We start from the raw sequence: 24,634 nt of genomic DNA, 5'->3' as shown, positions 1-24,634 counted from the left end.
ACAGAGAAGAGTCTGAGGGTTTGCCGCCCTCTCCCTCAAATGTGAGGCTCCTTGTCACTTATGCCCAGCCTGGGACTTCACTTCCCTGAGGAGGACAAGGACGATCAACAAACATGTCTTTGGTGCCTGTGGCCCTGGAACCATGCTGACTCTTACAAGCCTCACATGGCCTGTGTTGGCCCTCTCTGGTCTCCACCTCCATCACAGCTGGAAGGATGGGAATGGGGCTTTAAACTGTCTAGGACAGAGCCGGGAGCAGAAAGAGCCCATGTATGTCTCTGGACCTCACTACATCTCCTGAGGTAACAGGCATCCCTCTCTAGCTGTGCGGCATATGGCCCAGCTCCTTTTCCAGTGTGGGCCCAGCCATGCTCCTCCTCTATCATTCTAGGTTCAGAGGATCTGAGGCAAGGTTGTGCTGCGGCCCCATCCACACTTCCCACCAGGCCTAGGGAGAAAACAGCCTCTTTGGGACCAAGAGAAACCTGTTTATTTCTGAAGCACTCACACCCCAAAGCAATGACAAGAAGCAAATCTCAGGGAAGAGCCAGTTACCATGCCAGGCCCATCCCTGGCTTCCGCATCTGGGAGCTGGGTGGTCTCCTTCTGGATGGTCTTCGCTCAACCTGCCGAGCTCGGGCCCCAAATTTTAGGCCTCGTAGAGTCTCTGCCATGTGCTTCTGCCCAGGGGATACACACAGAATCATCAGTAACTTTGCATCACCACCTTTAAAAAAAGAATTAAAGATGCCGGGTGTGAAGCATGAAAATGGCATTTCTAAGTGCCAAACCGCTATTTTCATGGAGAGCTTCTGCCTACACTCCAAGCAGGGATCGCATGCGTGGAGAGAGTCTGCCCATACTGGAAGCCATTGAAGGCCACTCATTCCTTAGTGTGGTCCTATCTGCAGAGCTTAGAGAGGCATCCATGGACTCTGCCTGCCACCCTGAGGAGCTCTGTAGCCTGCTGGAAAGGCAAGAGGAGAGCCTGTTATCTAGACCAACCTGCAGCACAGTTAGTACTTAGTGTAAGCTTCAGTGACTGAAAGTCCTGAACACACCAAGGACGGAACATGGCAGGGGCCTGGCAGAGCCATGACTTTGCCAAAGGCTGTACAGCTTAGGAAAAGAAACAAGCATGGCTGGGTTAGTCCCCAAAGCTGGGTTAATCCCTTCTGCTTTGGGGGTCTCTTAGGAAGACAAACCAATTGAGTCCTGAAGCAGGTGAGTGAGTTTGCTGTTCCGATACGGGATGTGGTCACAGTGCTCTGACAAAGCTCCGAGGACATCTGCGAGGGCAGCCAGACTCCGGTTGATGAAGGAGGCCTCCTTCAGTGCCACGCCAGTCACCCCAGACACAGCTGGAGGGTTTGGAGAGCAGCCAGCGTGAGCATGTTGGCGGGACAGGAACCAGGCAAACAGGGGCGGCTCTTAGGAATTACCATGTGGCCCACCCCACCATTAAGATGAGTCCTCCAGTTGGTTACCAAGGTCCCTTTAACTGCTGATAACAGTTCCTCTAGGCACAGACCGCCAGCAGAAAGAACTGAGCTTCTGGCCATCAGAAGGTAACAGGGATCTAACATGGCCTTCTGGGCTAACTCACACTCTACCTTCACTTGGTTGCCCTTTGCTGACATGACATTCATTTGGGACATATCTTCTAGTCGCTGCTCACCTGCACACTCACTGCCGGCCAAGTCCACAAGCTGCAGCCTGGCCAGCAGCTGGCCAGCACGGTCTGCAGAATCCACTGGAGCGGAGGACTGGCTGGACTGTAGGGCTGGGGCAAGGAGAGTGATGAAAGGAAAAGCCAGAAAGGACTGCTCAGCCTCACATCAATCAACGTGAGAGCTGAAAGTCCACCCTTAGGACCCTGCTTCTCATTTCACTCATAAATACAGATAGTGAAGGAGTATTTAAGGAGTAGAGTAACAGTCTTTGCCCCTCTGGAGGAAAACAAAGCATGTTGTGCTAAAGACAGTTGAGCCAATGCCTCATCTGTTCTCCCCAAAGTAAACAATGTTGCTAGAAACTGCCAGGGATAGTGTGAACTAAAACCTCACACAGAACAGTTATCTGCCTTCCCGGAAGCAGATCCACTGTCCTTGCTCAACGAACTCTTGAAATCTCTGCAAAGGGCTTTTTCATCTTGGGGTATCCATCTTGCTGTGTCGTGTTCCCAAGTAAACCTCTTAGAGATACTTTTTAAAGCTTAATCAATCTATCCTTGTTATGCAAAACAGAAAACACTCTTCTGTCGAAAAAGAAAACAACCCACAGGTAGTTTCACTACACCAAAGTCAGCCTTTCATGCTTCCTGTCCAGAAATCTCTTGGCAGGCAGGTGGGCTCCCTAAGCACCCAGATGCAGGCACTACCAACATGGAGCTTGCTGTGGCTAGCTAGTCTCTTCCCAGAAGCCAAGTGTCACTGTGACAAGATGAAGAATGTCCATCTACACTGGCCATCCATGTGACTGAGAACCAGCCTTGAGTGCGACCTGCCATGCCCAGGGCTCTGCACTCGTGCAGTACGCTGTAAAGGCCCAGAGCAGCAGCTGTCCAGCACAGCATTCGGGCCGTGAACTTGCAGCATTTAACTGCTGGGGTGAGTCTCATATGATCAAGCGCTGCATGACTCAGTGGCTGACCTCTGAGCTGCTGCCCTCGGCGTCGCCAGCTTTTGCCAACATGGCCCTTGTCCTCCTATGTGCTTGGGGCTGTGTTATATACTGATACCTTAGAGCTTGCATTTCATTTAGGATGGATGTGTGTCTTTCCAAGGTATAAGTGCACCCTCCTTTCCAACTTGGGTGCGTCCTTCCCTCTCCTCCCCACCTCTGAAGGCTATGTCCCAAGGGCCCTCTCGATGTGGGCTCTAGACCACCCATGATCACTGCCAAGCTCGCTTAAGTCCTGAGAGTTACCAAGAGAGATGCCATGATGGTTCTGTGGGGATGGACTCCTCTACCTTGAACTGACCCAGCACAAGTGTCCACTTACCAGTGCTGCCCAAGGAAGCTGTGGTCAGAGTTGCCGTGACAACTAAGTGAGATCTGGAAGAGTTCTTGTGCACCAGGGTGGGGTGCTGCACTCTGAGATGCACAGCTCTGTGGATGAGCCCCACAAACTCCACGGCACTCATGACAGCCCTGGCAAAGGATGAGATAGGCCAGAGGAAACCCCCAAGCTGATACAGCAGGGGACAGCTGCTCCACGCTCAGGTTAACCTAAACTCACTCTACTGACAGACAACTCTCATGCGAGCTAAGTGTGCCCAGTTCAAGAAAGTACAGTGGCCAGTCCTAGAGAGAGAGGCCTGTAATCCCAAAACTCAAGAAGTACAGGAGGGGAATCACAAGTTCAAGGCTGGCCTGGTCTACGGAGTTCAAGGCCAGCTCAGACAACTGAGTAACACCCTTTATCTAAAAAGTGAGAAGGGCTGAGGATATCAGTTCAATGGTAAAGTTTTGTGTAGGAATCAAACTGATGAGTTTTGAGGCCCTGCCAACCTTTCACACCTCTTTGCTCACTCTGAAATACTCAACGGTGTTAGAGCAAAGTCAAAAGGCCCTGACCTAGCGACTACTACTCTTTTCAGTTGCTACATCCTTAAGGCTCCAAGTTTTAAATATATTTTGTGCAGCAAATCAAATCTATGAAACAAAACTTAAGCTCCACTCTCATCTTTGTCAGTGTGGCAGGCGGCTGATGAACGCTTGCCTCATCAGAGCTATGTGTTAGCCAGGACCCGCCAGTGAAAAGCTGGCTTCTAGTACTTTCTGCAAGCACATCACAGCTAGCTGTGTGCCTTCCTGTAGGCTTTTCCAGCATTGTGCTTAGCTATGGACCCTAGAGTGGGCAGCCTGACTCACATCCTCACAATGGAGCAAGAATCCCTTCGTCAGCTCTAGGCTGGCGAGGCAGGAGCATCTTGCATGCTGAGCAAGCCTGGCATGGCGGCATGCACCTTGAGGAATGCCTAATGATGAGGATATTTAATGAATAAGATGGTTCTCACCTTTCCAAAATGATTCATTATAGCATCCTATAAAATACTGATATTTCCACATGTGAATAGTTACACTTATCCTTCACTGAGTGTGTTTATGTGTGTGTATTGGGGTGGGAAGTGTGTTTCAATTCTCTAAGCCTCTTCTTCAAGGCTGGGTGGTGTCCATCAACTCTCATGAAGATTTTCTTTAAATTAGAAGTTATTTATATAGGGATGTCTGTCGTGTGTGTGTGTGTGTGTGTGTGTGTGTGTGTGACTAGAGGTAGAACTCAGGGTCAGTACATGCCACCACTGAGCTCCCCTACCTCTTTTATCTTTATTTTTAAAATAGTTTTATTAAGTTATTTTTGACATTGGGGGCTGGGCATGGTGTGCACGCCTTTAATCCCAGCACTCGGGAGACAGAAGCAGGAGGATTTTTGTGAGTTTGAGGCCAGCCTGGTCTACAGAGTGAGTTCCAGGACAGCCAGGGTGACACAGAGAAATCCCATCTCAGAAAGCGATAGATAGATAGATAGATAGATAGATAGATAGATAGATAGATAGATAGACAGATAAGTAGGTAGGTAGGTAGGTGGGATATCTTTGACATTTAAAGCCTATACATCTTGGAGGCGAGACCTTGATGTTCTGATTGGCATGTGTGCTGTGAGATACTCACAGTATCCCATCTGGCTAAGATCCCTGTTGTCTCTGCAGTTAGCCTTGTTATGCTGGATCCCTGTGCACACACTAAGCACACTCCATGAGCTGCTTCATCGGTTGACAGCACTGGTTCCCTTCCAGGCACAGCTGGGAGTGGGCTGCTGTAAGTACCTGTCTTCAGGGCACTGGGCTCCATGGCAACTCACCTGCAGGTCAGCTTGGCTGCCTCTGAACGTCCCTCCTGGGTTGTCACCGCCTGGCACTTAACCCCAGACATCACTGCAGAACTGTCTTTGGCCAGAAGGTCAAAGATGTTGTTGTTGTAAATTTCTACTATGGAGACATCAACCTTTGGGCTTCTTGAAGGGTTTTCTGAAATGAGCCTGGGAGAAACACAAAAATTCAGGCATCAAGGAAATTCAGTGGCCCACCACAGAAAGCATCATAAGAATGCCTCTTGAGGGCAGATGGCTGCAGTTGCAGGAAACACAAGTCACCTGATCTATGAAGTGAGTGGCTCTACTAGCAGCATGGTTGCTGGGGAGAAGAAACCTGGAACCCTGTGGGTGAAAGCTGTCTTGAGAACAAGGCTACCTCCTAGGAGCTGTCTGTTACCAGCTACCATGACAACAGGTGCCCTTGGTACTAGGCACCTACTGTGTGAAGAGTTATGAAGAGTACAGCATAGACCCAGAAGCCTACACCTATTCTTTGTCCCTCACAGATACCCCAGTGGTGTAGGAAAATGGGCTTCTTAATCAGTTTTCTTACCCCAAGGTTAGTTTACTGAGAGGCCTGTTTGGTGAGGGGAATACTGGGGCCAGAGCTCCTTCTCTTCACCCATTCCCTTTCAGAGGCTACCTAAGAACCACCTCAGGCTCACAGACAGAAAGTTTGTGTCTTACTTAGAGGGAAAACAACAAAACCCCACATGGCAAAAATGGCCACCAACATTTGTCTTTTGTCTTCCTTCCCCTATGTCTCCTGGCTCCCACTTCAGGCTGAGATGGAATCTCAGGCGCAGAGATGGTCTTTGGGGGGAATCCTAGCTGCCACTACACTTGAACAGTAAAGCCAGCTGGCCTTGAAAACTGCATCTTCTCAGGAAGCTGTTTTGGAGGACGGGGCTGAAGTCCCACACAGATCCTACTAGGCCACATTGGTCTGTCCATTCTGATTTGGGGTTGATGGTACAAAGCTTTACCATAAGCATCTATATATTTCTGTGTTTCTGATCAATGCCTAGCACGCTGGAAAATACAGTATGTTTTGGTTAATAGAGATGACAAGGAAATTTAACCCTGAAGTATCAATGTCAACATCCAGGGTTAGAAGGGATAAAGGAAGACATAGAATAGAATGACCCCATCCCCCACACTCACCACGGTTGTCTTGTTTCATTTAAATTGGTGGGTGCTTTCCTTTGGTGACACCATCAGGGACACTTTTTAGGATAAATGGTTCAGAAAGGCATTCCCTGACATTCAGACCTGATGCTACAGTTCCGTATGTTGAGAACTGATAGCTTCCTACACTGCGCTTTTGGAAGTCACCCACATGCCCTGAACCTGTTGCTCTCAAAGTCTGAGCTACAGTGAGTAGGAAACAAAGAGTAAAACATCCTCCATATTTTGACTGTGATTCTTCTTGAAGGAAATGGGCATGGGGGAAGCTGGGGTCTGGCCCATCTCCCAACTGGAAGAGGAAACTTCAACTCTGTCGGTTCATCCTGACCCAGCATGTCACTGTGGCCCACGGGAAACTTCAGACAGGACCGGGTGCGAGTTCACATTGAGCTAGAACATCCCCCACAGGCTCATGGGCTTGAAGAGTTATTCCTCAGCAGATGAGGGGATGGCCTAGTTGGCAGATGTAGGCTAACAGGGTGCGCCTTGAGAATTGTACTCCAGTCCCTCTCTGGCCTGAGGTCCCTGCTTCCTGACAGGTACCATATGACAAAGTCACATCATCCATCTTCCTGTTGTCCCAGCCACCAAGCTTTCCCCACCCTGATGGACTAAACCCTCTGGACCATGACCATGAATTTGCATGGACTTAACTTGCAAGTGAAGGCTGAGTAACTGACTCTTTAAACACGTTCATGGCTCATGGGAGTATTACAGAGAACTACTTAGGATGTTATGAAGACAGGTTTCTCCATCTACGAAGATTTATTTTCACTATTGCCAGAAGAAAAGCAAGCCAGCAGTGGCAGGGCCTACCCACCGGGGAGCCTCACTGCTGGCTGTGTAGACAGGGGAGCCTCTAGGAGCCAAGAGCATATATCGGCCCAGGGTCAGTAACGGCAGAGCCAGGGTCTCTTGACCCTCAGTCACTAAGGTCAGCCTTCTGAGTCAGCTTGAGCCCTTCTCACTCGAGCTGCTGTTGTGCCATCTCTAGCTTGCCGGGCTGGGAAGAGGAAGGTCAAGGCAAGAGGTCACACAAAGCAATCCATGTGTACTGTTTCCACATGCAGGGAAGCATCTGGCTGTCACAATGCTTAGAAAAGGGTGCCCTCAAACTCTAGTTAAAGACATGGCTCCCTGTAGTCTTGTGATTGTGGGCACATGTCCCGAGGGGCCACCCTCAAAGCTACTTGTTTCTTGTGCCTGTCCCTACAGCACAGTGACCCAAGCTGGCAAGTCTTCTGGAAATAACAGCCACGGGCGGTGGAAAATTAGCAAGGGTTTTGCAACATTTTATTTTTCCAGAAGCAGTTAGTACATGCAGATAGAAAAACACATCTGTTCATTTGCACAAATACTTAATGAACAGTGGTTTGAAGAGGTTGAGGTGGGAGTGCTTACGTCACTGTCTGGCTCTGGGGGTTAGGATAGGAAAGGGCAACACAACAGGAGGAATCTCAAAAAAACAAAACCGCTCTCAGGGGAGGCAGCCTAGGGGCACTGACCTCACTGCTCTGTGAAGCTGCTGCCTGCTGGGTGTGACCCCCAGGAGCCAGCACTTCCACCAGAGATGTGCAATGTCCAGCTTCAGGTATATGTAGACAGAGAGGTGGGAAGCCAGGAAAGTGACCTCCCAAAGGGGCTCCAGTGACAGCCACAGGAATGAGTCACAAGAACCACAGTATCCAGGCTGTGCCACTGAGGCAGTCTACTCAAGACCACCTTTGCTGTCTTCCTCCTAGGATGACTTTTGTTGGTAAGGTGATTAGCAGTAGCAGCAGGCATCCTCTGGGGACATGCTAACAAAACAGGGACCCTTGATGGGCCAAATACACGGCGACCTCTGTGATAGCTGAAGCACAGGCACCCAAGGAGCATTAGGATCAGAGGTGTATCTGCTCTGCCCTTCCTTTCCAAACACAACCCTAGCCAAACCCTCTACTTCGCATAGGCTTCTGTGGAGTTCTCGGGAACGCGCATCCTAAGAATAGACGTCCCATGTTTACAGTCAAGAATACCCAGATACAAGGGGCTGCTGCTGCTAGGATTGGTTGAATGACCCCTGACGGGGGGGCACTGGCTCTGTCCATCTCCCAGCCCAGGCTTGTTCTGTCAGGGCTCACGCTGCCCTGCCCTGAGTCCTCACCCTCAGGGGCATACCTGAAGAGTTCCTCGGCTGCTCTGGGTATGATCCCCGAGTCTTCATCAGCACCTGAAGGCATCCCAGACCTCTCTTCAGAGCGAGGACCCAACATGGTGTAGCTTTTCCCACTTCCAGTCTGTCCATATGCCATAATGCATACGTTGTACCTGGAATTCAAAACCTATTTAGTACAGCAAAACCTAAGTGGGGTCTGGAGCAATTGGCTCTGGAGGGTTTTACCTGGACACAAAATGTCAGTGTTCCCCTGTATCTCTGTTCCTTGTAAAGCAGGCTTTCATTCACCCACCCTGTCATCCATCCACTGGACAGCAGCCTTGTGCACCCTCTCACTAAGCTAAGCTCACCCAACACACCGCTTGACAGGTTCCCATCTTGGCCCCAGCCTTCTCCAGGAGCTGCTACTTGGTCCCTCTGCTGGCCTGTGGGTCGCTGTCAGCTCCCACCTTGTTGGCCCTCACTGTGGTTGTGGAGTCCCCCTGTCTGAATTCATTTTCCTAGCTAACGCTTGTAAGATCTGACTGATGGAAAGCTTGCACGGTTTCCTTTGAAGTACGCACAACAGGTCCGGCATGGTGCCTGTGGTTATACCCGGAACAGCCACTTTTTCAATATTTTCCTTCTTCACCTTTATTTTATTCATTCACTTTGTGTTCTGGGAGGGGTTGTTTCATGGCTTGTGTGTCACGGCATACATGCGGAGGTCAGAGGGCACCTTACAGAAGTTGGTTCTCTCCTTCCACCGTGTAGGTTCCAGGGATCACAGTTTACGTTCCCAGAATTATCAGCCAGCATCTTTAGCTACTGGGTCATCTCACCAATCCAACAGTCATTTTTTTAAATACATTTTTTTATCCAAATGTCTGTGGTTTCTTATTCCCTGTGGACACATGGGGACTGAGGCCCACTCTGATAGGCAAGTGTGTGCTCCCTCACAGTCCTGCCATTTACTGTTTCATGACAACAGTAAATTCCTTTTTTTTTTCTTTCTAGCCATTTTATTTTAAACCAAAACATCAGTGAGAGGCCTGGAAACACCTAAAGGAGTATCTACAATTGTTCATGAATCATAATTATATTTAAGTTTTAAGATTTTCTTGGCTGTAAGGAAGCAGGCCTCCCGGCCCTACCACCCAGTGCACACTGAAGACTTCCTCATGACCTCTTGGAATCACCTGGCGATGTTCAGCAGCCCATGTACGCCTCGCCTGAGAAATTCTGACTTAGTTACCTCAATCCAGACTTATCCATTTAGCCTTGCAAGTTAAGCAAGCAAGTGTCACCTCTTCGATAAGTGCTACTGTGAAAGTGTCCCTATGGGTGGGCATCTGTGTCACGTCTGGAGCCACAAGAGGGAAAGCAGAAGCCCTGTGTCCAAGGCTTATTGTTCCGTTCCGCTGGGGCTGAGACCCTGAGGAGAACGGAGCAGGGCTGTCACCCGAGCTGCTTCCCTTCGAGAGCTACGAAGACTCGGTGTGGACCTCACTCCACACCTCTGCCACCTTCCTGATGCCCGTGTGTGCACCTGCCCCAAGTGTGGCGCCCTTGATCGTGACCAACAGACAGGCAACTCTCAGGGCTAAGCCACTAGACATGTGGAGCTGAAGGAGGCGCGGCACTTGAGATGATGCCGTGGCTGGGCTTCAGACGGAAAAGCAAGTCTGGTAGGTGGTCTAGCCACGATGCCCACTTCGCTTGGTTAACGGACGAATGCTGACCAGACAGACCTTCCCTTCTCATTTCTGGTGGAGGCTCTATTTCGGACACATGCAAAAACAGAACTGAAGCCCTAAATGCATCCCAGATGAAGGGAGGATTGGCCCATAGACAAATGGCAGGGAGGAAGATGTGGGTGTCCCAAAGTGGACCTTCCTCTGCAGATTGCAGGGCTCTGGCCATGCAGCATACTGGCTAAAAACAACAGTGTGGTGACAAAGGTTCAACTTTGCTAGGAAAGCCTTCTTCAGAAAGTTCTAGGAGACTTTCTTTAAAACTGAGCTTCTCAAAATGCCCTCAAGTTCAAAGTCTTGGCTTAGAGTACTGCAATTCAGTCTCTGCCCTACAGCACTGGCCCTTGCCTGTAACTTTCCAAGATTAGAAGTATGGTTCTCAAAGAAGACAACTCCCTATCAGGCACTGTTGTTCCCAATGGTTTTTAAAGTGGTTAAGAATTTAAAAAGAACCTGGGTGGACTATTCTGCCAGGGCCTCTCAGTTTCATCTGTGATGTCATTTAATTGTAATTTTTCTTTGGTCCTGCTTAATCTGAAGCTCTATGATTAACAGCGTTTGAAGTATTTGTATGAAGCTGGGTATACCCAAGTTTGGGTATGTTTTGTATCGTAATGTCCTCTTGGTGGGCTGTTTTCTTGATCAGAACGTAGCAATCTTTATTTCTTCTGATAGGTTTTTGCTTCTGATATGTCAGGTATCAGAACAGCAGCACTTACTTATTTCCTGGGTCCATGTGTTTAGAACACTTTTTTCCACCCCTTTACTCTAAAGTACTATCTATCCTTGAAGGTAAGGTTTGCTTCCTGTAAGCAGCAACATCAAAATAAAAACAAACAAACAAAACCGGCTCCTGTTTTCTAACACAATAGGCTAGTCTGAATTTTTTTTTGGATGAGGAATTGAGATCATTACTATTCAAGGTAATTATTAAAAGATGTGTGTTAATTACTGCCCTTTTATTGATTTGTGGTGTTTGTTTTTTTAGGCCTACTTTGCCTAAAGAACTATCCAAGCACTGTTTATTGTTCGCATGGGTGTGTCTGTCCTTCTGTTTGGTATGAGGTAGTCCTTCCAGGATTCTCTGTGGGATTGGCATGGTGGCCATAAATTCCTTTAGCCTGCTTTTTTATTGTGGAATGTTTTTCTTTCTCCTTCAATTATGACAGGTAGTTTTGCAGGGCATAGTAAGTAGTCTGGGTTGGCATCCATGGGCCCTCAGAACTAGAAGTTCACTGTTTCAAGGCCTTGGGGCTTTTACAGTTCCTATTGAGAAATCAGCTGTAACACTCAGACTTAAACAGGACATTTATACTGTTACCCCCTCTAAGGCTCATGGAGCAACCTGGGAGAGAAGACAGAATAAAAGAGTTGAGGATGGGGAGAGCTGGGAGCTATCTTCTGAGCATGATGCAGGCATTGCAATCATGAGTTCACAGAAGCTGCAGCTGCCTACAGAGGTCCTACACAAGATTGTAGGTCACAAACAAAACAAAAGAACATAAACATGAGAGAGAGGATGGAAGGAGGAGCTGACATAAGTAGAAGGAAAGAAGGAGACATTGGGGTTCACTATTAATCAGGATGCTGTGTGTGTGTGTGTGTGTGTGTGTGTGTGTGTCTGTCTGTCTGTCAAAGAACACTTTTAATTAGTAAAAACAAGATAAGAAAAATCTGAACAATTCTAAGGAGACTCTTGTGGTAGAAAAAGCATCTCCACAGGCTGACAGTGAACATGGTAGCATGCTCACAGCTTGCAGCCCAGGAGTTCATCTGATGCTAGTTCTCACACACTCCGCTCTGCTCCAGGGGAAAGTTTCCACCGTCTGCTCTCCTGTCACTCACAGCCCCTGAAGTTCCAGCCATCCTATGGCTGGAATAAGGGGCCCTTATATATAAATGTAACGATGGCACTGACCTTGAAAAAAAATGGAACTCACCCATCCAAGAGAGATATGAGGAGGGGCCGCACATCTTCAAATACCACTGCCTGAGACTCTGCTGGGCCGTACACTCTGGGAGTCAAGGAGAGGGGTCACATTAGTGTAGGAGGAAAAGAGCTACTGCTGTATAAATACAGAAACTAGGGATAATACACCCTACAGCTTCCCATACAGAATCCTGACAGACAAGAGTCATACGAGAGCTTTACTGCCTATTGTTGTCCAAGCTGGCAGGGTATGGGAGAGCAGAGACAAGCTGTTCACGTTAGAGAATGTAAGGAGACCACGAATGTGGGGAGGAGGGCAGACACTTGGAAAGAGGGTGTCAGAGAGCAGAGACAAGCTCTCACATTTAAGGAGCACAGGGGTGTGGGAGGGAGGGACTCTTCTATACCGCGCCCCTGCCTGCTAACTAGAAGGGCTGCTAGGTCCATGGCAGCTCTCTGGTCCTGTTCTCTGGTCATGAGTGGCAGGCTGGAAGAGCCTCCACATCTCCAGCTAAGGTCCACAAAGCCTCAACTATGGGGAAGGAAGAGTCCTGAGTGGGGCAGTAAGCAGAGCGCAGGCACTCCGGTCCCCTCTCTCATGCCGGGCATTGGGGATGTTAGTTACTGTTGTCCTGACAAGATACTTGCTATGAAAGTTACGTGACTAAGCGTGAGACTTGTACCTGGAGCATTGGCATGAAGTTCACCTGTGACCACGGCCATGGGAACTGCTAGATGAACCCCACATCTGCCTAAGCCCTACTGAGTTGGTGTCCCTGCCACTGAACCCAGCTCTATGCTTCCCTTTGAGACCTTCTCACCTTTCAAAATTGTACATCTTGTCAGCCGGCGGGCGGCCAGGAAGAGCCCACCTCACTAGGACTGTTTCCTAATAGGAGACAAAACAGAGCAGGCAGATTCAGGCAGGGCTCCATTAACCAAACAGGGTCAAGGCTGGTGAGTGGTGGCCCCAGGCAGCTCCAGCTGCTGCTTGTCTTTGATGGCAACCTCTCTTGGAACACACAGAATGCTCTGATGACAGGTTGGACTTGGCTGCTCAGGGACTCTGCTATGTAATAAAGACAGCAGCCAGATGGCCCTCAGGAAGTGACATTTCATACTTGGCCCTTCAGAGATAGAGTCAGCTGTTCCCTGACTCGAGAGCAAAGCTGTACTTGTGGGGTCCTTAGGAGCCCATCATGATGAGGCACAGGTCCCCTCGAGGCCAGGCAGTCGCATTACATAATCACATCTGGGAGAGGTGAACTGCCTAGTCTTAAGACGTGACAACTTTAGATCCTTTTGAGTGGATGGTTTTTAAGAGAGGGCCTATGTAGCCCAAGCTAGCCTGAAACTTCTGTCAGGCAATCTTCCTGCCTTTGCCTCTTCAAGTTTAGGTCTCACTTAACAGCCTATGAAGAGAAGCAAAGGCATTCTTGTGGGAAAGTGCCAATGGCTTCCTCCATCAAAGTGAAAACAAGCCTTGGTTGTTTCCAGCTCTAAAACAAAATGCAAATTCACAAACAGGGGGATGGGGAAAAATACACAACAGCGACAGTGTGATAACCTGTGGACATCTGGGTCCCTGTCTGAACATCAAGAACCTGGTGGGGAAAATGGTTAGAGAAGAACGTATGGTGTGTGATGATAAGAACACTCTGTGGGGAAAGGGCTGTCATACAAGACTGATGATTTGGTCTGAGCTCATTCCCTGGGGCCCACGTGAAGGTGGAAAGAGAAAACGGACCGTGCCCAGCTGTGTGCACATGCATCCTACCCACAAGAAATAAAGTCTTCGAGAAGAAAAGATATAGAGTATATATGGAGATGTGTGTGTACACCTACGTGAAAAGTGCTGCCTGTTTTGGGAGCAGAGCTACAAACTCCGGGACCATGGGCTCTTCGCTCCGGGTGTGGTCGTTTGTCTTTATCTACTGCTGAAGACTCAGTAAAGGCAACTGCAGTACAATGTGCACCATCCAGGCTCCCCGGCAACCCACACACACCGACATCAGCAGGCACTCAGCGCATCTTCAACTATTTGTGCAGCCGGGGCAACCCCACAGGCATCCCAGCCATGTAAGCAGGTGCGGCCGGTTACAAAAGGCTGCCAAACAATGGCCTTTGGCAACTCATCTGATCGTAGACAAAGCTTCGATTCAGCCTGCAGAGTGCCTGGACTTTGCCTTTCCTAACTGTTGCTGTTCCTCTTCAATGTGCCAGGTCTCACACTCCCCTGGCTCTCCTCACACCTGATTCGGCACATCATCAGTTAACGAGGGGGGCACGCAGAGCCACTGATACCTGAAGGGATGACACAGAGAGCTGCTTCCTAACAAATTACCGAGGCCTTGCTTTGAGTGCTCAGCTGGAGAACCTAGCTCAGGCAGCAACTGCAGCCAAGATTCAGGAGCACATACAGGGTGGGCCAGGCCTCAGGGCAATGGGCTGTGAGGGAGAAGCAGGACTAGGGTGACAGTCTGTCCTATCACTAAGTGCCGCAGTAGCCTGCAGAGTCATGTGCAGGCGCCATCAGGGAGCCAGCATACTGAGGGTGACATTTCTGGGAGCCCCTCTCCTCCACACACTGTCTGGCCACCACTGCCTTGCATCTGTGTCCCTACATACTGTGCCCTGTCCCTGGGTGGCCCTTTTATTTTCTTCACATTTACTGAAACATCAACAGGAGCAAAAACCCAGATGGACAAGGATGGTAGCATTTCTAAGACTGGCCACTGATGGCTTCCTGGCAGGCTCTCACTGGCCTTCTGGCCTCTGCCTCACTGTGGTAGGATATTTTTACTGTCAGCTACAAGTGACTCCAGGGCCCCAGCTATCTTCAAATACTTGAGCTTTAACCCTTAAAAGTAAAAAGTGAAATGCTAAGGTTTACAGTGTCTCACCGAAGCCCCATGGGAAACTACCTAACGAACACAAAAGCCGTAAAAGCTCACCGGCGCTCAAGGCTCCGAGCATGAGGAACGCTATTCACAAAACTATCCCAAGAATAATGCTTAATCTTTCCAAACACAGTCTACCTGCCTGTGCTCCCAGACATCCCCTTATTTACAAGAGCTGGTCGCTTCTCTTTAGTCCCATGGTTCACACTCTGGTTTCTCACAGCTCAGTACTTGTCTAGATGGGAGTCGCACAGTGTGGGTTCCTTTTACCAACTGGCTCATGGTAGTCTCTGGGAGCACCTGCAGAGACACACACACTTGCTTATCATCTATTTCTTTTTTTTTCGTCTGTTTTTGTTTGTTTGTTTGAGACAGTGTTTCTCTGTGTAGCCCTGGCTCTCCTGGAACTCTCTATATAGAACAGGCTGGCCCTGAACCTACAGAGATCTGCCTGCCCCTGCCCCCCAGTACTAGGAGTAAAGGCATGCACATGACCACCTGGCTTATCATGTATTTCTAAGGCATGTTTTGTGGTCTGGGAACTGAGCCCAGGAACTCACAGGTGCTAAGCAAGTGCTCTACACATAACGTGCATTCTCCAATCTTTATGTTCTCATTTGTATCCAGTTCCTAGGATATCTTCAAAAGCATGTAGGGCAAAGAACTACTACACAATCTCAGAGACAAAGGTACATTTTAATCTGAATCTCACATAGGAGTCCAGTAGGAGGTACATGAGTTTCAGTGCTGTTCAGCCCGAAACCCTCCTATGTGTGCTCATCGCTCTCACTGCCTCTACCTTAGCCTTGCTCTGGCTTAGACCAAGGTTCCTAGCTGGAGGGTACCCAGTCATCTCACAGAATGGAACGGAGGCTCTATGCTCCAATGGAACAACAGATCTGAGGTGGAGCTGCACTCACAGTGAACACCAGGGCCTTCCCCCTACAGCCGGGATGTAGCCCTCTAGTCAAGTTAGGGGAGCAATATTGAGATAGTCCCTGAAGGGGGCAGAATCCCCTCGTTTTGGCAGACCTCCTACATGACACAAGGAATGTCAGGCTCATATGAAATCTCAGGACCACGCTTCCTTCTGGGGCAGAGACACTTTGCTTGAGAACTTTGGCCAAGGAGTTAACAGCCGGAGATAGCAAGGAAAAGACAACCTTGGTGAGGTCGGTGTGGGACCCGTATTGGCCTCCGAGTAGCTATTTCTGTTCATCAACAAATTTCAGCAAAATTACAGAGTGTGAAAGAAAAGTCCCCAAGAAGCTCAGCTAAAGCTAACCAAGGACTTTTTAAGGACGGCTATAAGTAGAAAAAATTGTATTATGTGAGTACTGACAACTAAAGCAAGATGTGGTCAGTAAAGTGATAACCTTTTATTAAGGCCCTCAAAATCTGGACACAGGGGTGTTTTCTAAGACTGATACTCCAACCAAGGACCATTCATGGAGATAACCTAGAACCCCTGCTCAGTGTAGCCCATGTCAGCTCAGTCACCAAATGGGTTCCCTAGTAAGGAGAACTGGGACTGTCTCTGACATGAACTCAGTGGCTGGCTCTTTGATCACCTCTCCTTGAGGGGGGCGGTGCAGCCTCACCAGGCCACAGAGGAGGACAATGCAGCCAGTACTGAGTCAGATGGAAGGGGAGGAGGACCTCTACTATCAGTGGACTTGGAGAGGGGCTTGGGAAGGGATGAAGGAGGGAGGGTAGGATTGGGTGGAAATGAGGGAGGGGGCTACAGCTGGGATACAAACTGAATAAACTGTAATAATAATATAAAAAGACCAACAAAGCAACAGAACACAACTTCCCCACCAGCTGGCAGAAACCTGCTTGAGGATGTGTTTTCTCAGTGGATGGTTCCTGAGTGTTGACCAGAAAGACATTGGCAGGCTGGAAAGACTAGAGTTGGTGCTGTTCAGTCACTGGTACTCTGAGAGCTTACCTGAGGAATGGGAGGGCTACCTGAGTGGGATGTCTTTGTGTGTGGAGGGGGGTGTTGTTGATTTGGGGAGGTTGTTGTTACTTTCGGGTTTTGTTTTGTTTTGTTTTTGAGACAGTGTTTCACTATGTAGCTCTGGGTGTTCTGAAACCCACCATGTAGACCATGGTGGTCTGGAATGCACAGAGACTAATGGTGTGCACCACTACAACCAGCTGTGAGATGTCTTTAAAGCCCCAATCCTGAAGATTCTGTAAGTCTCCTTTGGCTTGCTTTAGCAATGCTAGTGCCTGAGGAAATACAGGCCTGGTGAGACACATTAGAGGTTACAGGAGGTCGCAACCTGAGTTCTAGTCCTGGAACCCATGTCAAGGTGGAAGGAGAGAAACAACTCCCGTAAGATATTGGATCCACTGACATCTGCAAACCTAACATACACAGCATATAACGATAATAAAAATGGCTTTAAAGAAAAAAAAATCAAAGATCTTAAGTGTTTATTTCCAGAGAGGCTCTGTTAATTTTTGAAAACTATAGTCATTTTTACTCTTCGTAAAAAAGAGTAAGGCCATCAAATCACTGATTAAAACTATTTTCAGTGTTGTTATGATACACAGTCATAAGACTGATTCCCAGGAAACAGGCTTGTGTAGCAGACAGTAATTAACAGCAGCACATCAAAAACCTTCAGATCAGGAGCTAAAGAGATGGTTCAGGGGCTAAGCGCACTGGCTGCCCTTGCAGGGGACCTGGGCTTGAGTCCTCAGACCCATACTGCATCTCTCAGCTGTCTGTAACTCCAGTTCTAGGGTGTCTGACACCCTTCTGACCTTTGCAGGCACTGAGTCATGACTGTGCACATGCACATTGCATAATACACGCTGTGCGCACACATATTACATAATGCACATCGTGCTCACACACAATACACACTGTGCATATAATACACACTATGCACACACGCACTGCAAAATACACTCTGTGCGCACACACGCGCAGATACCCATATACATGAAATAAAAATAAACAAACCTAAAAGCGCAGCCAAACAAGACTCATCCCTCCTGAGCGGAAACACGGACTCTTATTATTACCAGAGAGAATGACCAGACTAACACTTATGACCTGAGAGGGCTGCCACACTGGCCCATGTGACTTGAGAGAAGAGCCAGACTAGTTCTTATAACTTGGGAGAGTGGCTGTATTAACTCTCATGACCAGAGAGAGTAGACATACTACTTCTCATGACCATATATCCTGAGAGTTCGAGTTGAATTCAAAACCGCCAATATTAGCAGTCAGTAACTTTCTAAATTCATTCTGTGATGCCTGCAGTAAGTCAGAACAAAATATAAACCAGCCCATCCCAACATAGCTTCATTTTTGGAGACTTGCTAACATATATACCAACATAGAGGTGATAGTGCTAGTTTTGTAACCCTGCATCAAACAGCCTGTTCAATTTTTTTATATTTTTATTTTTTTCCCATCATTTTAAAAATTGTTTTTATTTCTTACAATTTATTCACTTTATATCCCAGTTATAGCCTCTCCCTTGGCCCCTCCCAATCCCACCCTGCCCCAAGTCTACTGATAGGGGAGGTCCTCCTCCCCTTTCATCTGACTTTAGCCTATCAGGTCTCATCAGGACTGGCTGCATTGTCCTCCACTGGGTAAGGCTGCTCCCCCATCAGGGGGAGGTGATCAAAGAGCCAGACACTGATTTCATGTCAGAGACAGCCCCTGTTCCCCTTTCTAGGGAACCTACTTGGACACTGAGCTGTCATGGGCCACATCTGTGCAGGGGTTCTAGGTTATCTGTATGCATGGCCCTTGAGTGGAGTATCAGTCTCATAAAGACCCCTGTGCCCAGATTTTTTGGTTCTATTGTTCTCTTTGTGGAGCTCCTGTCCCCTCCAGGTCTTTCTATCTCCCTGTTCTTTTATAAGATTCCCTGCACTCTGCCCAAAGTTTGGCTATGAGTCTCAGCATCTGCTCCAATGCCCTACTGGGTAGTCTTTCAGAGGCCCTCTGTGGTAGGCTCCTGTCCTATTCCCTGTTTACTCCCTCTTCTGATGTCTATCCCATTTGCCTTTCTGAATGACGATTAAGCATCTTACCCAGGGTCCTCCTTCTTGCTTAGCTTCTTTAGGTATACAGATTTTAGTATGTTTATCCTATATTATATGTCTAATATCCACTTACAAGTGAGAATACACCATGTGTGTCTTTCTGCTTCTGGGATACCTCAGTCAGGATGATCTTTTCTAGTTCCCACCATCTGCCTGCAAATTTCATGATTTCCTTGTTTTTAGTTGCTAAGTAGTGTTCCATTGTGTAAATGTTCCACAATATCCTCAGTTGAGGGATATCTGGATTGTTTCCAGATTCTGGCTATTATGAATAAAGCTGCTATGAACATGGTTGAGCAAATATCCTTGAGCATCATATTTTGGATATAGGCCTAGGAATGGTATAGCTGAATCTTGAGGAATCACTATTCCTATTTGTCCTATTAAAAGCGCCAGATTGATTTCCAAAGTGGTTGTATAAGTTTACATTCCCACCAGCGATGGAAGAGGGTTCTGCTTTCTCCACATCCTCTCTAGCATGTGTTGTCACTTGAGTTTTTTATCTTAGCCATTCTGATGGGTGTAAGGTGAAATCTCAGGGTTGTTTTGATTTGCATTTTTCCTTGATGACTAAGGACATTGAGCATTTCTTTAAGTGTTTCTCTGTCATTCGGTATTCCTCAATTGAGAATTCTCTATTTAGCTCTGCACCCATTTTTTTAATTGGATTACTTGATGGAATTGAGTAGAAGACCCAGAAATAAACCCACATACCTATGAACACCTGATTTTTGACAAAGATGCCAAAACTATACAATGGAAAAAAGATAGCATCTTCAACAAATGGTGCTGGTTTAACTGTAGAAAAATGCAAATAGACCCATACTTATCACCCTGCACACAACTAAAGTCCAAGTGGATTAAAGACCTCAACATAAAACCAGACACACTAAACCTGTTAGAAGAAATAATGGGCAAGAGCCTTGAACTCACTGGCACAGAAGACATCTTCCTGAACAGAATACCACCAGCACAGGCTCTAAGATCAACAATCAATAAATGGGACCTCATGAATCTGAAAAACTTCTGTAAAGCAAAGGACACTGTCATCAGAACAAAATGACAGCCTACAGACTGGGAAAGGATTTTCACCAACCCTATATCTGACAGAAGGCTAATATCCAGAATACATAAAGAGCTCAAGAATTTAAACCGCTCCCCTGTTCAATTTTTACAGATATTCTTGCATAAATCCAGTTCTCTCTTTTGGCACATTCAAAACTGAAAACTAAAACCATTTCAATGTACCTGCAAAGCCACAGTCTACGCCTTCAACTGACAAGGACTCCTAAAACACAATCAACATAACATGACTCACACCTTGCGAAATAGACGTTACTTTAAGAGTGGGTGAGCAAGCCCGCTTTCCGTTGGTGGAACAAAATAACTGAAGCTGGGCAATGCATGGCAAGGTTTGTCTGAGTCACTTTTGTCACTGGCAATGCGGTGACCTCCATGGCTTAACCTTTGTCATAGTCCTATGTCACATCTTGGTTGGATTGTGCTCCTCAAAGAAAGATCACAGGATAAGAAGCGAGAGCAGATTTGTCTCCTTTCACAGCCTTCAGTTCTTGCTACATGGGCTCCCTCTAGATGTAACCTAATTGACTTGCAGTAGGCACCATCGTTAGTGTGTGTGTGCGTTGCAGTGAATGAGCATAAAGAGACCAAATAAAAACCTTTTTCACCACTCTCCCTTACTACCCTGAGACAGTTCTCTCACTGACACACAAGTATATCATTTCAGCTAGGCTGTGCTGGCCGGTGAGCTCCAAGAATATGCTTGTGTCTCACTGTCCCCCAATGCTGGGCCTACAAGCATACACATGATTGGTGCCAAGGTCCTCAGGCCTGCACAGCAAGAGCTCTTAGTTATCTCCCTTGCTCCAGGTCCTATCTCCTAGAGATTCTATTCATTCCCAGTACATCTACCTGACTGGGACAAGCTCCCAGTACAAGGCCCTTTGGGGAGGTCCATATTCAAATCATGACAGTGACAGAACTTGCCACCCCAGGCAAGCCAATTTGACAGAAGGATCAGTCCTTGTTAAAGGCACTTGACCTTGACGACAGCAGGTACAAGGACACCTGACCTCTCTTCCTGAAATCTGAAGAAGATAAGGGTGGTCTTCTCACTGAGGAGAGGTCAGCCTTGGGTACTCAGCGTTCTTCTATCCTACTGTTCCTCTTGGCTCATGTCATATGAAAGCATTTGGGTTTTCCAAGTAGCCAGGTGCCCCCAACACCCTTCCCAGTTGTATCTGACTAAGCCCCATGGAAACCACCATGTAACTAGAGTCCTATTGAATGGCACGTCCCTCCTCTTCTCTCTCTCTCTTTTTTAATAATCAGATTTGTTAGGGAAATCATGTTCTTTGTCTAGTGATGCATCCTACACTGTTTAGATATGGCTGGCTGCTTCTTCCTCCACATGCTCACCTGGAGACATGGCTGGGAGCAGGTACATTGGTAGCAACGTGCATGCATGGCTGGTCCCAGGACATAAGCCGTTATATCTCTAGCTCAGTGCAATGCACACCTTTACAAAGGAGGCTCTGTCAGCCCCAAGGGCAGCACATCCACAGGGGACTAATGACAAGGCCCAAATGGCTCTTGGTGATATTCCAGGTTCATCTTTTGTTCTGAGCATTTTAGATGGGATCGTCCATAAAGAAAAACTTCCCAAGGTTGGAGAGATGGCTCAGTGGTTAGGAGCACCGGCTGTTCTTCCAGAAGACCCAGGTTCAATTCCCAGTACCCACAAGGCAGCTCACAGCTGTCTGTAACTCCAGTTCTAGGGGATCCAATACGCTCACACAGACATGCAGGCAGGTAAAAACACCAACACACATGAAATAAAATAATTATTACTTTTTGTTTGTTTTTTTCAAGACAGGGTTTCTTTGTATAGCTTTCACTGTTGTAGAACTAGCTTTATAGACCAGGATGGACTTGAACTCACAGAGATCCACCTGCCTCTGCCTCCTGAGTGCTGGGATTAAAGGCATGCACCACCAACACTTGGCTAAAATAAATTAAAAAAATTTAAGTTGAATAAAAGAAAAGAAAGACTGATATTTAAAAAAAGAAAACCTTTCGTCAAAAAAACATGTATTTGTCCTGAAATCTATTTCTTATGGGAAGGGGACCATAGATGTATAATTCTTTCCCTCCACACCTCTCAGTATGTACTGAGGCTCCAGTAGCTTTAGAGGTAATCAGTGAAACAGTGAGGGACTTAGGATTTTTAGCATCACCTTGCATTTCAATTGTCTTAAGTCCCTGAGCTCTGAGTTTGTGGATGAGCATCTCTTGCAGTGGGCTCTGCATCCTGAGTCAGGATCATTAGTCTACAGAACTTCTTTTACTGTGGATACAAGGGGCCCAGAACAGTCATCTAGGACTTCCCCGACCCATGAGCATGCTATACATCCGGCCACAGTTGGCCACACTGCTACCACTGGGCCTGTCTGTAGACAATACTAAGATATCTGAGGAGCTTAAGAAACAGTCAGGCTTATTTCAAAATCAGAATATCAAAGTCCATTTTTCACATAACTGCTTTCATATTTTCTCAATGGTTGAAATCTTAGAACTTCCTAGATGGGATCTTTTGAGCAAGAAAGCGAATGCTGTGAAGCAACTTCTTCACATAGACATGCTTTCTTGCTGTTCTTGTTCACTATCTGTGGCTCCAGCAGAAGTGGGAAACACACATATATCCTTACTCAGTGTGAGCAAGGCACGAAGAAAGAAGGCAGCGCGTGCCTTTTCTATCCCCGAGCGCTTCTCAGTGTAGGGGTCCCCGGCACACTGGGATGTGGCAGGGAAGGGGTCTTTGATGTACCTCACTAGGGGCTACTTACATCGTCAACAGCTTGGACTACTTCTCCAGGGATGGCGCTGCAGAGATAAGACAGTTGTTAAAACTAAAAGCACCATCGCGTGTTACTGCTCGCTGATACTCAAAGGCACTGGCAAAATCCCTTTATGCCTGCTACTCTGGATTCTTTCCTCCTCTATGCTGTTCCCAAACTCTGCCACGCGCCCTGTTTTCTCCGTCTTTACTTTGTGTTTCGTAGTCCCACCTCCTGCACGTGTTCTGAGAGTGGGTCAGCTGTGGGATCCATGCAACATGTGACTCTCCCCTACACGATTGCCAGTCAGTGTGCTAGGACGAGAGTGATAGAAAAGCAATGGCAGACGTGTGCCTGCAGGAGCTCCAAGGCCTGCAGGAATTAGAAACCTGAAAAAGAGCAATGCACTTCAAAATAAAAATTAAAGGAGAAGAAGCAACAAGAGTGTCAATGAAGGTTCTGCCACCTCAGAGGAGCCTTTGAGGGAGATGAGCAGTTTAGTGAATGAATATCCCGTCAAACTGGAAATGTCTGCATCTGAACTATTCGGCACCCCACCCGGAGAATCCATTTCTGATGGCCTCTGTTTTCACTCATTTAGCCCAAGTATGGGGGTGTATAACCACTATACCTTACAGATGGGAATAGATTAACAGTGTAAGAGAAGCAAGCCAAGGATCCGAAAGAAATGCTCATTGCTCTTCAGAACAACTAAGTCTCACAGGACACTGTGAGACTGTTCTCTAGCCGTAGCTTTGCACAAATGACCACGGCTGCTGGTGTGAAAACATCTTATGTACGACGGCCAGCAGAACGGAACACTTAAAGATTTGAAAAGAAAATATCTCTGCCACTTACCAGAAACATAGGCAATATTTGGGTCCTGGCAATATGGCCCAGTAGTTAAGAGTGCTTCAATATTTGAGTCTGGATTGTAGCACTCCTAACAAGGCAGGCATGGTCTTACACATACATATAACGTGTTGAGGTGGAGCTAGAAAGACTAGTAGAGTTTACAGGCAGCTAATCTAGATGAAAAATTCAAGCTCCAGGTTCAGGGAGAAACACTGCCTCAGAAGAATTAGGTAAAGAATGATAGAAGAGGTTAATAGGCAGCTTCCTCTAGCCTGTATGTATGCACCTATAAACAAACATGTATGCATATACCACATACACATACCAAACTCATGTAAACACAAAATGGACAGAGATGGTATATGTCCTACTAGGAATGTGTAACATAAAGAGGGGCATAAACGGGGCTGTTCTGGGATGGGTTAATAGGACCGAAAGCATGGAGTGGGCCAAGAAGTCAATACCCATTGCAAATCCCAAAGACACCAGCCTAGAGTAGTGTGGGGGAGGTAGAGATGAGAGGATGGGGCAGACATGAAAGGAAGGAGGCAGAGGCAGGGGGTCGGGGTCTCCTTAGGAGCATGGGACATGTCCGGCCGACATTCCTTAGCCTTGATGAGAGGTCTCGGGAGGAAGAAAGGATGAAGAAATGACCCTTTGCTATGACCTGAAGGGGAAGGCTAGGTGAGACCCTGCTACTTACACAGGACACAGGCTCAGCCCAATGGACGTGCTTACGCAGGTAGTCTGGCTACCTTCAAGTCTGATCCCGTTGGCCTTGCCCTACGTCCTAAAGGAGCACCACTCAAGAGACAGCTGAGGCACCAGGAGCTAGTCCAGGGTCCAGGGCTGGGAACACTGCAATTCCTGCCACTATTCTAAGGCTTTCCCTTCAAAAACATCCCCAACCCAGGCTGTACACAGTCAGAATATGAAAGTAAATTACCAGCTCTGCGGAGATGAACGATCCAACTCTCTATCAAAGGACAAAGGGGGACGAATTCGACAGTGGACTCGAATGTTTCCTTTCAGCTCCTACAACAATAAAGAGCTT

General features: G+C 47.5%; 1 protein-coding gene across 1 annotated transcript; it reads right to left on the bottom strand.

Moving 5' to 3' along the window:
- Positions 1 to 484: 484 nt before the first annotated feature.
- Kif25 (kinesin family member 25) lies at positions 485 to 24,604 on the bottom strand. The gene is made up of 9 exons (XM_055615869.1): positions 24,527 to 24,604; positions 12,710 to 12,777; positions 11,899 to 11,973; positions 8,228 to 8,377; positions 4,868 to 5,044; positions 3,005 to 3,153; positions 1,679 to 1,783; positions 1,206 to 1,361; positions 485 to 727 (listed from the first exon to the last, which is right to left on the bottom strand). The coding sequence occupies exons 2-9, from the start codon at positions 12,724 to 12,726 to the stop codon at positions 552 to 554; spliced, it is 1,005 nt and encodes a 334-aa protein (XP_055471844.1). The 5' UTR covers positions 12,727 to 12,777; positions 24,527 to 24,604; the 3' UTR covers positions 485 to 551.
- Between the last annotated feature and the right edge of the window lie 30 nt (positions 24,605 to 24,634).

The sequence above is a fragment of the Psammomys obesus genome, unplaced genomic scaffold (assembly GCF_907164565.1).
Source record: "Psammomys obesus unplaced genomic scaffold, mPsaObe1.curated_primary_1811, whole genome shotgun sequence".
Lineage (NCBI taxonomy): Eukaryota > Metazoa > Chordata > Mammalia > Rodentia > Muridae > Psammomys > Psammomys obesus.
This window is presented reverse-complemented; position numbering and strand designations above follow the sequence as displayed.

What these genes read in the sequence shown, in the direction of transcription:
- Kif25 (XM_055615869.1), bottom strand. An exon ending in CTCATATCTCTCTTGGATGG is followed by an intron (nt 8,378 to 11,898) that starts GTGAGTTCCATT and finishes TTTGAATTCCAG; the next exon opens with GTACAACGTATGCATTATGG. An exon ending in GCAGCCGAGGAACTCTTCAG is followed by an intron (nt 5,045 to 8,227) that starts GTATGCCCCTGA and finishes TGTTTCTCCCAG; the next exon opens with GCTCATTTCAGAAAACCCTT.